Below are 12,467 nucleotides of genomic sequence, written 5' to 3' on the forward strand. Positions count from 1 at the left end.
TCTGGATGTAAAGATAGCATGGTATAAGTTTTGAAAAAGAAGGCCATTGTGTGCTGGTACCTTTGACCAAATATGAAATATGAACGCAAGTTTAAATACCATATCAAATTCTGCTTTGATTTGAAGCTGTGTTGTCAACACCTCATAATGGAATGGTGACCTTTCCAAAGTTAATTCACAGTTAAGAAAGCATCCATGACCCAGTCTTGGGAGCACCTGACAGACAAATTAACAAGAAGACGTCGTGCAGAGCACAATACTTGCAAATTCCATCCCCCCCTCTCCAAAGGTTGCCATGGATACATCAAATTGTCCATTTCTTCAAGATTAAAATTCACAATCTTAATCAAAGCCCAAGTGAATCGGATGAAAATTGATTTTTCAGTTCAAAATTGATGATTTTAGAAGTTTGACCTTGAGTTGACCTTTGAGCTTTTGACCTCAAAATAGTTGGTTTCCCAATCCAGTAATGAAATATGCAAATCTTATTCAAATTTCAAGTCAATCGAATGAAAATTGGTGATTTTAGAAATTTGACCTCAGGATGACCTTTGACCTAAAAATCAATAGGCTTCTCAGTTGAGACTACCTTTACAGCTTGGTAAAGTTTCATGACGATCGTTTTTGAATTGTGACCTGTAGGTGATAAAAAGACAGACAGACAGACCGACAGACAGACAGCATAACAAAATCAACTGACCAATAAACTTGAAAAATCTTCGATTTTGCAAGTTATGAAAAATTACTCAGTGACACTTGGTGAAATGGAAAGGCACTCGGTAGAGCACATACCTCCGCCAGGCTGAAGCGTTTACATTTTTGTATCCCACTGATGATAGGTCAGATCTGAATCTGGACCTTAACCAAAATCGAATCAGCTTGTTCTTGTCACCTAACCAACTCCTCCACCTAGTTTTGTCATAACTTGACAACAACTTTTCGAGATATCGTGCTATACATAGTTTTGGCCCCATCTCTCAATGGTGAAGAATCACTCAAAAACTTCTCATATCCGGATCCACATTTGAATCTTCACCAAGGTTGAATCAATTCGTTCTTGTCACACACTCATCCTGTCCACAGAGTTTCTCTGGAATCCATCAACAACCTTTTGAGATACTGTGCTACATATCGTTTAGGCCCAATCTCTCATTGGTGAAGAATCACTTGAAAAATTCTCAGATCCGGATCCGGATTTGGATCTTGACCAAAATCGAATTAATTAGTCCTTATCACACATCCAAAATGTCCATCAAGTTTCATCTGAATCTGTCCACAACTTTTTGAAATATCATGCAGTATCATTTTTAGCCCCATCTCTGAATGGTGAAGAATCAGTTAAAAATTAAATGATTCTCGTATCCAGATCTGTATTCGGATCTTCACCAGAATTGAAGCAATTGTTCCGAGTAGCATTCCCAACCTGTCCACCAAGTTTCGTGTGAATTCATCCATAACCTTTTGAGATATCGTGCTATATATCGTTTTTGGTCCTATCTCTCAATAGGGTCATTCCGTGCCAACTCACCTAAATTTCAAAAACCTCTCCAGGTCACGTCCTCAGATTTTGCTGGAAAAATTATTCTTAAATGTAGATCTATATGGCTCTACCCACCATGCAAAAGATTAGCTTTCAATTCCTCATAGTTTAAAAAATATCTATCTCCAGAGACCTTTGAAATTTTGCCCTAAAAATGCCAAATGTGAAAACGCATTTTTTCTTCAACTTCAGGGGCTTATAATTTTATAATGGACTCCTTGAGAAAGCTAATATTGCAAATTTTTTCTAATTGGCATCCAAATTTTTCAATTATGGCATCAGATAGCCTCTGGGATGCATATTTCTCACTCAATAGGAAGCTAAAAATGACTTTTGGGCCAAAACGAGCTAAAATAAGGTGAAACTATAGGAGCCCTCCTGAAAATATGGAACTTAGAATTTTTTCCTCATAACACAGTGATTATAGGGTCATTATCTATCCAGAGATACATTTTTTGGGGATAATACAGTTAGGTGATGAATTATAAAAGTTTTTAAATAAGCCCTTGCCTCCGAGGGCTCTAAAATGGACCAATTTTGTCCCCTGGTTTGACCATGTGGCTAGGGGTTTAGGATCTTCATTTTTTTTTCCAAAGATTGCCTCATATAAGATGTGTCTACTGACCGCATAATTTTATCCAACGCCCATGGCTTCATGTTAAAATAATTTTTTATTTACATGCACGTTTTTTTATAATTATTCACTTTTTTCATATTCATGAGCTTATAAATCTGAAACTGAACACTCCAGCAAAGTGATACTGCAGATATTTATAAACTGGCATATGAAATTTAAGGATCTGTTATCAGAATGCCTGATAAATGCATATGTTTCTATCTGTAGGAAGTTGAAAATGCCACTTTGACCAAAAAAGGTGAATATGCAGGGGGCATTAACTGAGGTTATGTAACAACTTAGATTATTCTTCTTATAAATTAATAATTATAAGTACATTTTTTATTCAAAAATAAATTCTTGTTATGATAATCCAAACATATGCTTGGGTTTTAATTTAAAAAAACATGTCCTACGGTTCTCTATTTGAAGTCATTAGTTATGACATACACCACTAGATGGAGTAATGGTCTGTCACAACACGAGGGGCAGCACAGTCAACCTGTCTGTCTGTTTGTCTGTTTGGAGAACAAAGGAGAGGAGGAAACAAAGGAAATGGATGCAGAAAAACCTGGGCCCAGTGGCACAAGTTTGACAAGTAGATGCACTGTTGGAACCAAATTAGACCAGGAGTGTCACAAGACCTATTATACAAGGAAGGTTGGGTTAAAACAAGTTGCTGCTTTGGAGAAGAAATCACAAGAATTGATTTCATGGAGATCAGGAATTACTTAAAAATTACTAATATTCATTGTCTCTGTATATCTGTAAATAAAAAAGCTGCTACTCAACTAATCAAATTTGTTCTAATTTATAATTTGCAATCACTTACGAAAGTAATCATTAGCATGTATTTATGAATAAATAACATCCTTATCACTAATGTCTAATTAGTTTACGCAGCGACGTGCTGTTCTGGCACATGCTCCCATACCTGACCTGACCGGAATGTCTAATAAGAAGCATAATTTAGCCTCATGCGCACCCCTGCAAGTTCACCTTGTTTTGTACCAAGTGGGCCAAATTGCCATATTTGGCTTACTAAAACTAGGAGTATGTGCTTTCTCGAGACATTCTGATGCCACAATCTGAAATTTTGTATACCAGTTTATAAAATTCTGCACTAACTCTTTCCTGGATAGTTCCATTTAAGATTTATAAACTTCTGAATATGAAAAAAAGTGAATAATTATAAAAAAACGTGTATGTAAATAAAAATTTATTTTACTCTGAAGCCATGGGCGTTAGATAAAATTATTCGGTTAGTAGACACATGTTATATGAGGCAATCTTTAGAAAAAAAAAATGAAGATCCTAAACCCCTAGCCACATGGTCAAACCAGGGGACAAATTGGTCCATTTTAGAGCCCTCGGAGGCAAGGGCTTATGTTAAAACTTTTATAATTCATCACCTAACTGTATTATCCCAACAAAATGTATCTATGGATAGATAATGACCCTATAATCACTGTGTTATGAGGAAAAAATTCTAAGTTGTTCCACATTTTCAGGAGGGCTCCTATAGTTTCACCTTATTTTAGCTCGTTTTGGCCAAAAAGCGATTTTTAGCTTCCTATAGAGTGAGAAATATGCATCCCAGAGGCTATCTGATGCCATAATTGAAAAAATTGGATGCCAATTAGTAAATATTTGCAATATTAGCTTTCTAAAGGAGTCAATTATAAAATTATAAGCCACTGAAGTTGGAAAAAAATGCGTTTTTCACATTTGGCATTTTTAGGGCAAAATTTCAAAGGTCTCTAGAGATAGATATTTTTTAAACTATGAGGAATTGAAAGCTAATCTTTTGCATGGTGGGTAGAGCCATATAGATCTACATTTAAGAATTTTTCCAGCAAAATCTGAGGAGGTGACCTGGGGACCCTTAGGTGAGTTGGCACGGAATGACCCAATAGTAAAGAATCACTTTAAAAATTCTTAGATCCGGATCAGGATTCGGATCTTCACCAAAATTAAGCATCGCTGTCCTTGGCCAGTCAAGTACATGAACAAACAAATTCTGAATGATTGCTTGAAAACTGTGGCCAAAATTGTGGGACAAACAGACAAACCGACAGACAGACAACATACTTGACAAAATTTTTTTTTCGCCAAATGATAATGTGAAAATACTGAGGTCTTGTTCAAATGGATGCCAGAGCCAAAATCGTTTTTTCGTTGGAAGAGTAATTTTGCTGAAAGTGACAATGCCCAGAAGTGCATAAATTAAAAAAATATATATTCATAAATAGATTTTAAAAAACAGAAGGCTGAAAGGATAATGTCAATTCGAAAGCTGGAACAATTTAGGTAAATTCGTTAGATTATCATCATGATCATTCGGAGGCAGCACGTAGCTGCTGAATAGCATCAGTAATAGCATCAGTTATGGGGTAATGCTACCGATGCAGTGCCGCTTGTAGGTGAGAGCAGGAATTTGTCATTTCACCAGATTGCCAGCAATAGCTCGCCTACTCTTCGGGAAGGACACCATGGGTCTTTAACGTTCACCAATGAATGCTGGCAGATGAGATGCAGGTTTAACGTACATCCGAGGGTCGGCACACACAATGATGAATCACCATGCATGTGAAGCACCACGATGAGAGTATATAGCTGGGTCTGGATTCGAACCCAGGCTAGAAAGGGAAGAGGCGAGTGTATGTATGTGCATTTAAGCTATCTTTCAATTCCTATATTGTCATTTAACCTTAATATACGTGAAAGTGATTTTCAATTCACGATTATTACCCACATTTCTACATCCTTGATTGTGACTTTTGAAATCACGACATCTTGCGATATAAAATAAATGTCAAAGTGTGTGTTTGTGGTGTGTGTGTGTCTCCTCCATAATTCGAAAACCATAAAACCTCGCAGCCTGCAACTTTGCATGCACACAAAGAAAACTCCATGATAGTGCGTGACAGGAAATTGGGTGTTTGTGTTAATTAAAACACCCCTTTTGAAGATAATTCACGGATTTATTTAATTACATCCTTCATCAGATGATCTTCAGCCAACTCACTCTCTGGGGTCTGAAAGCATTTCCTGGGTAACCTCGCTGGGGTCTGAAGCTGCCATGTTTTTTGGCCTGCTCAACCATGTTTTGACTTTGAACAGGCAGCAACGATTTCTAAACAACAAATTTTATTTTTTTTAACTTTCCTCACTCATATCGAATGCCTGTTCATCATCGCTACGAATCGCTGCGTACATCGCTTTTGTAAGTACTATCGTTTTCGAATTAGGAGATTGGTGCGATTTCATGCATTATATGTTACGATTTTCCACGATCTACTCTCATGGACTAATTAAAGTACATCAGCGAAATCTGATTTTGGTTTTGAGCATCGGATGTCATCCGGACTGAAGAAGTGTCGAAAAGGTCCGGACCTCCCCCCCCCCCCTACCCGTAATATTTATTTACTAGCAAATACAAAATACAAGCCATCGTTTCACTGACGGGAGTAAGTGGAGGAATATTTCTGCCCCAGCAAAACTAGGAACAGATGTTCTTTCTTGTTCTATTTTACTAACACCTCTTTTTCCCCACAGTGAGTGAGTTATTTGATGTCATTGTAATAGCAGTCATGTTTTTGACTCTGAATATTTTAAAAGGGAATGTTATTAGACTTCTATTTGGAATTACTTAATGTGACCTCACCGCAATGTTCAAATTAACTTTATCATGTGTACTGCATCCACAATCCTGGGCTTGTGTCCCCATTTCACAGTTTACTGGTCATTATGCATACCTCTCCCCAACCCCAACCCCAGCACACTTGCATCTAACTCTCCATGCCCATCGTTGTTATTCTGGCGACTGTTGTGCTCTGATATTAAAAGTTTAACTGTAGTCTCACCGATCTCTCCATCTAGGTGGCTTCTGCTTTTACAGCAATTGTGTCCCTAATTGAAACCTTTATCATCCAGGATGTTCTTACTCGTTCATTTCCTTATGTTATTTTTGTTTCAACGACTCCATTTCCCCTCATTATGAAAATTTATATGGCGGGGGTTATCGTGACTACATTCAAAACGCCGTTTCCGCCTGCCCTTGGTCCAAGTTATTATGACTCCAAGTACTAAAAATAAAATTGGCTTTTCACCTCACTCATCAATAAAAGTTTGAAACCTCCATCACCGAAGGTGGCCGCAGGTTATGTTTTCTATATGTGGCTCCCTGTCTCCTTAATAATGAAGAACAGATCTAGAAGACATTTTTACACGATTGTTTTGCTCTTACGGCAAATTAACCCAGATTAAAAATAAACCTGGACAGTTCATCGAACACCTTACCCCACACAGTGTTCAGGTATATAATTAAATTTAAATAAAATAATGATTGTAATGTTCGTATAAAAATTAACAATTTCAAAAAACTGAACGACTATTAGAACATTGTTAAATATAATATAGTGTATTGTCATGGAGCAAAACTGTGACCTGATGTGAAATAAAGGAAGAATTATTATGACGGTTATGGGGTTGATACCTTGCTAGACTTGTGGTCAACGTTGAAAGTGGCAATGATTCCGTCAGAGACTTCACGTCCAGACCGCCTTACAATGTACTCGGCAAGCCGGTTTGCCAAGTAGGTCTTTCCCGTGCCACTTGGGCCAGAAAGGATGATACGCCGATGTTCAGTCAGGAGGGACACATATCGCTGCAGCATCGCCTTTGGGATGAGCGTCTCAAAGACAAGGCTGTCCAGGCTGCTTTCAGATTGGCCTAATGTCCATGGCCAAGGATATGGCATTTCAGGACAAAAACAGATAAAAGGCACAAAGAATCAGGATGAAGTTGGGAAAACAGCTCGATGTAGATAGAACACAATGAGGGTCAAAAGAGAAACGGCTTTTTGAATACAAAGGAAAACGATTACCCAACAAATCTAAACGTTGTACGTGCTTTAACAAGAAAAGCAGCCGCCGGTACAATGAGTATGGTCGTGTTGAAAAATAAAGAACATTATCATCTTATGCTAGCATTTATCATGAAAGAATGATAGAGTTACCATTTGCACAAGTACAATGCCAAACGAGAAATGATTTCACTGAATTAGAACTAAGAGGAGCATTCGAAAAGTTCCACAAACAAGATACTTACAATAGTCCAAGACATGCCAATATTCTACCAATCTTTAATATACAGTACAGGTATGTGGAGTTTCCAAGAAAATGTTTAAGTATATTTTTCATCAACACTGTACGGGGAATGCACGTCTTTACACTTTTTTTCTCCATGTATTGGACTGATGTGAGTATCTCATTCATAGAACTTTTGGAATGAACTACGTAATTCAGTGAACAGGAGAACTTATCAGAAAAAACAGGCATTGGTGGCTCAACGATGCAGAGATGGCCACATAGGTGAAAATGGAGGGAGTAAAACTCTGACAATTAGACTTTGGTCTGTCAAATGGAACATGTCCTTCAATCGTGGAAAATCCCACAGTCTCACTCTATTGCTCAAGAAGGAACGTTAAACATACCCACCTACCTCTTTCCGTGGTCATCCACTGGAAGAGAATCTGTTTTTTTTTTAATTCTCGGCCTTGCCATCAGCCATGACCTTTCCTGGGGCAACCACATAGCAAAGCTGGTCAGCTGCAGACTGGGCATCCTTGTCAATCCAAGTCCTTCTTTGGAAAATCAGAGCTACGCACAGTCCACAAGGCCTTTGTCAATAGCTCAATGGAGTACTGCTCTCCTTTTCTGTTGTAGATTCGATGCCAATCCAGAATCTGTGGAATTATGTTTTGCTTAATCCTCTGCCAACTTCAGTAAGGAACTAATGTACATATCTTGTCTGCCTCCATCTAATGTTCACCCTCATTCAAATATAATCTTTCACCTGGAACAATCAAATGCCTGTGCAGTCATTGCAATACCTTTGACTTCCTCAACTCCACCACAGCAATATCAGGTCCTAAGCACACCATCAATATCAAGGATCATTTTACCTGTACCACCTCCAATGTAATCTATTGTGTTTCATGTTCACTTTGTATTAAACTCAACATCGGCGAAACTGGACGATATCTTGGAGTCCACTTTAGAGAACATCTCTACTACGTTGGAACCAACAATGATGACATTCGTAAACCGGTTCCTCATCACTTCAACCAGGCAGGACACACTATTCATCAAATATCTGTTTGTGGTTTGATACTCCACCATGGAAGCAATGACTCCCGGAAAGTCAAAGAACAGTTTCATCAATAAACTTGGAACATCAGAATCAAATGGCCTGGATGAATTTTTTTTATTTCTGCTAGTCACTGCCGCCATTCAGGCTCTTCCTTCACCCCTCTCTTCTTCTACTTTTTCCATCCATTTCCTTCCTCCTTCCTCATCTTACGCTTCCTTTCCTCCCCTCTCCCTCAACTCCACCTTCCACCACACCCTGTATCCTACCTGTACCCATCCTATCCCCACCCCCTCTACACCACCTACTCACTTCTATACCCCCCACTCCCTTCTACACCCCTACACCCATACTCACTCTTCAACCCCGACACCTCCTATCTACCTTGCCATCTCTCTCCCTCCCACTTCTTCCACATTTCCCCCCTTTCTTTGCCCTCTCATTCTATCTCCTCTCATTCTATTGCACCTTAAATCCAGGAGAATGGTACCATCACAGCCTAGCCCAGATGTTGACAAGCTCAAGGATGAGAGGGTACCTGAGGAGATTGTGAACAAAAAGAGTGGAGATTTGGGGGGTCTGGGTGCTTTGGGAGACCCTGAAGAGTTGTGGAGTGCCTTCAAGACCACCGTCCTTGATGTTGCCGGTGGATGTCTTGGAACTCACCGCAGGGCAAAGAAGAATTTTTCCTCTCAAGGGACACTGGATACCATTGACCAGAGTAGCAGGGCCAGGCTGAATGGCAGAGCTGAGCTGTTCAGGGAGCGGAGGCGTAAAACTGTACGTGCGCTAAGGGTGGTCAAGGAGGCCTATGTGCAAGGAATCTGTGAGGGGGGAGAGCATCACCTGTGGTCAAGTGATTCTCGTCCCGCTTACAGGGGAATTCACGCATTGCGTTCATCCAAGCCAATCCCTCGGTGTACTGCAGTTAGAGCAGAGAGTGGTAGGCTCTTGACAGAGGAGTCCGAAGTGAAGGCCCGCTGGGCCGGTTACTTTGAGCGGTTGTACCAGGCTGATCCACCAGCTGTCGAGTTGGACGTCAGGGGTGTTACAATCCCTGTTGCTGACTCTCCAATCAACTGTGGTCCACCTTCACTTGTGGAAACACAGGCTGCAGTGAACCGCTTGAAATGGGGTAAAGCTCCAAGGATCTGTGGCATCCACACTGAACTTCTCAAGGCTGGTGGAAATGCTGCACTCATGTCGTTGCATGCAGTTCTGTGCTCTGCCTGGAACACAGGCATCATCCCAACTGACTGGAAGAGGGGCCTTGTTGTTCCTTTCTGGAAAGAGAAGGGTGATCGCCAAGACTGCAACAACTACTGAGGGGTGACGCTGCTCTCAGTGCCAGGCAAGGTCTTTGCTCGGATATAATTATTGATAATGTTTGCCACTATCTGCTGGATAGTGCGTTGGACGCACCAGCGTCCAGAGCAGTCAGGCTTTACACCAAAGAGGTCAATGATTGACCGTATCCTTGCTCTTCGTGTCCTCTCCGAACGCAGACGAGAGTTTCGGCAGGGGCTGCTCACAGTCTATGTTGATCTCTGTAAAGCATTTGATTCAGTGAATTGGGATGCCCTCTGGAGGATTCTTGGTCTTCGTGGGGTGCCACCCAAACAGAGATCTAATGTTTGAACTGTACTCTGGTACTGAGAGTGCTGTGAGATGTGGTGGTTCCGTCTCTGACTTATTTCCAGTTGTTGCTGGAGTTCATCAGGGGTGTGTACTGGCACCCACACTTTTCAGCACTTGTATGGACTGGATTCTGGGGAGGATGTTGGAGAGATCAAGCTGTGGTGCATGATTTGGGAATGTCAAGATCTCTGACCTTGACTTCGCAGATGATGCAGTCATCTTTGCGGAGACTTTAGACATCCTTTTGGGGGCCCTCGAGGTGCTGAATGAGGAGTCGGAGCCACTGGGATTATGGGTTTCCTGGGTCAAAACTAAGATCCAGGATTTCAATGACATCTTAGATGCTGCTGTCCTATCTGTGCCTGTTTGTGGTGAGGACGTTGAGGTCGTGGAGAGATTCACTTACCTTGGCAGTGATATTTATGTCTCTGCTGGCTGCGAGTGAGAGGTCAATAGATGTCTGGATCGGGCTTGGGGAGTCACGGATTCACTGGATCATGGGGTGTTGCGCTGTGATCATGGAGGAGGCCAATGGGCCGACCACGTTCCTCGTGGTTGCAGCAGGTTGATCGGCATCTCAAGTAGATGGGGATGGGCCAGGCATCTGCCTAGGGGATGGCCAACCGGAGGCCCTTGGAGTACCGGCAGAAAATGGACGCAGTGACACGCTGCTCTGATGCATGCTCCCATACCTGACCTGACCTGACCTTATTTAATTATATCATTTATCGGGCACATCCTCCGCCACCTCACTCTATGGGCTCTTAAGGCGCATCATAGGTTCCCTTGCTGAGGTCCGCCATGTTTTTTGGCCTGCTCAACCATGCCTAGACTTGGAACAGGCAGCAATGATTTCTCAACGATAAAGTTTTTTTTTCTTCCACTTTCCTCACTCATAATACCAAATGCCTTGATCATCATATGTACGAATCGCTGGATACATTGCAATGCTTATAAGTGCCTGGAGCCACCAGCGTTCGTGGATTTATTTAATTTCGGCACATGCCATAACGTCGACAATATCTTAAACTAAGATAAATTACAAAAATGTCTTCTTCTTCTTCTTTCGGCTGCTCCCTTTCGGGGTCGCCACAGCGGATCATCCTTATGATCCGCATTGTGATTTGGCACATGTTTTACGCCGGATGCCCTTCCTGACGCAACCCTGGTCGCCTCTTACGACACAGGGATATGGTACACCTATTTTAACCGGGGTATACACCGGCCCAGTACACTGGTACTCATTTCGCCGACCTCAGAAGGATGACAGGCTGAGTCAACCCCCTGGTGTATTAATTCAGTGGCCCAACGGGGCTTGAACTCAGGACTTTTTGGATCCCAAGCCACTGCCCTAACCACTGCGCCAACACCAGGCTTATAAATTACAAAATGTAAGGTTCAGAATTGAACTAAGCAGCAGGTCCGACTGCTAAAAAAAAAAAAAATTGTTCATTTCTCCAATTCAGACATATTTAACATTTTGGGCATCTCTGGGAGGAGTATGTTTAATATGATGGTTCGGTGATTGCTCATCACATGCCAAGCGAGCCATTCCTTATCAACCATTTCATTGGAGTGCTTAATCCACTTGGTGAGTACTCTACAATATTCGCTACAATAGTCACTGAATACTGTACATCAATCGACTTGAACAATGTCACTCAGCTGTGATGGCCCCGCATTGTGCTGCAGTCAGTTCAGCATAGATAAATACAAATTTAAAAAATGAAACATTTCATTAGCATCACGGCAAGATAGCCAAGAGGTACGCATGCTCACTCTAAGCTGTCTCGCCTGGGTTTGAATCCCGACCCAGCTATAAACTCTCATCCCAGTGTTTCACAGGCAGGGTGATTAATCAATGTGTGTGCCGTTAAATTGGATGTCACATCTTCTGGAATCCCCCCTTCTTCTCCAATCCCCTCTCCTCCACTCCCTTCCCCTCTCCTCCTATCCCCCTCACCTCTCTCTGTCTGTCTGTCTCTCTTTGTCTCCGAACATATCTGGACAGTGATTATCTCTGCATGTTTCCGAATGTTGGTTATCTCCACATGTATCTGGATGGTGGATAAGTCTGGATGGTGGCTATAACCATACTTGTCTGGATGGTGGTTATGTCCTGATGGACCCTCCCTTCACACAACCTTACCTTGCCCTGCACTCACACTGCCTTGCCTTCCCTTCCCCTCCCCTCACTTTTTCCCCTCCCTTCACACTGCCTTTCCTCCCCCCACCCCTCCTCAGTCTCCCTAAGTCCTTATTCGTCCCCCCCTCTCTTTCTCCCCCCCCTATTTTTCTCCTCTCCCCTTGGTATACCTGTCATCCGGAGAGTGGTTATGTCTGGATGGACCCTCCCCTCCCAATGCCTTACCTTGCCCTCCCCTCATGCTGCCTTCCCACCCCACCCTCCTCGCTTCCCCCTTCTTATTCACTCCCCCACCCCTCCTCGTTCCCCCACCCCTCCTCAATCTCCCTCCCTCTTCTCTCTCTCCTCTCCCTCCTTTCACCCTACCTTCTCTC

At 41.9% G+C, this 12,467-nt stretch overlaps 1 protein-coding gene across 7 annotated transcripts in view; it reads right to left on the bottom strand.

Annotated features, from left to right (window-relative positions):
* LOC147032810 (neuron navigator 2-like) overlaps positions 1-12,467 on the bottom strand; it is a 254,665-nt gene that overhangs the window by 26,169 nt on the left and 216,029 nt on the right. For all 7 annotated transcript variants that reach the window (XM_085870682.1, XM_085870681.1, XM_085870680.1 and 4 more), the window contains one exon: positions 6,655-6,890. In XM_085870682.1, the coding sequence (XP_085726808.1) occupies positions 6,655-6,890 (236 nt within the window). The remainder of the gene's footprint in view (positions 1-6,654; positions 6,891-12,467) is intronic.

This window comes from Eptatretus burgeri, chromosome 2, assembly GCF_056783735.1.
Source record: "Eptatretus burgeri isolate ZD-2024b chromosome 2, Ebu_testis_v1, whole genome shotgun sequence".
Classification (NCBI taxonomy): Eukaryota; Metazoa; Chordata; class Myxini; order Myxiniformes; family Myxinidae; genus Eptatretus; species Eptatretus burgeri.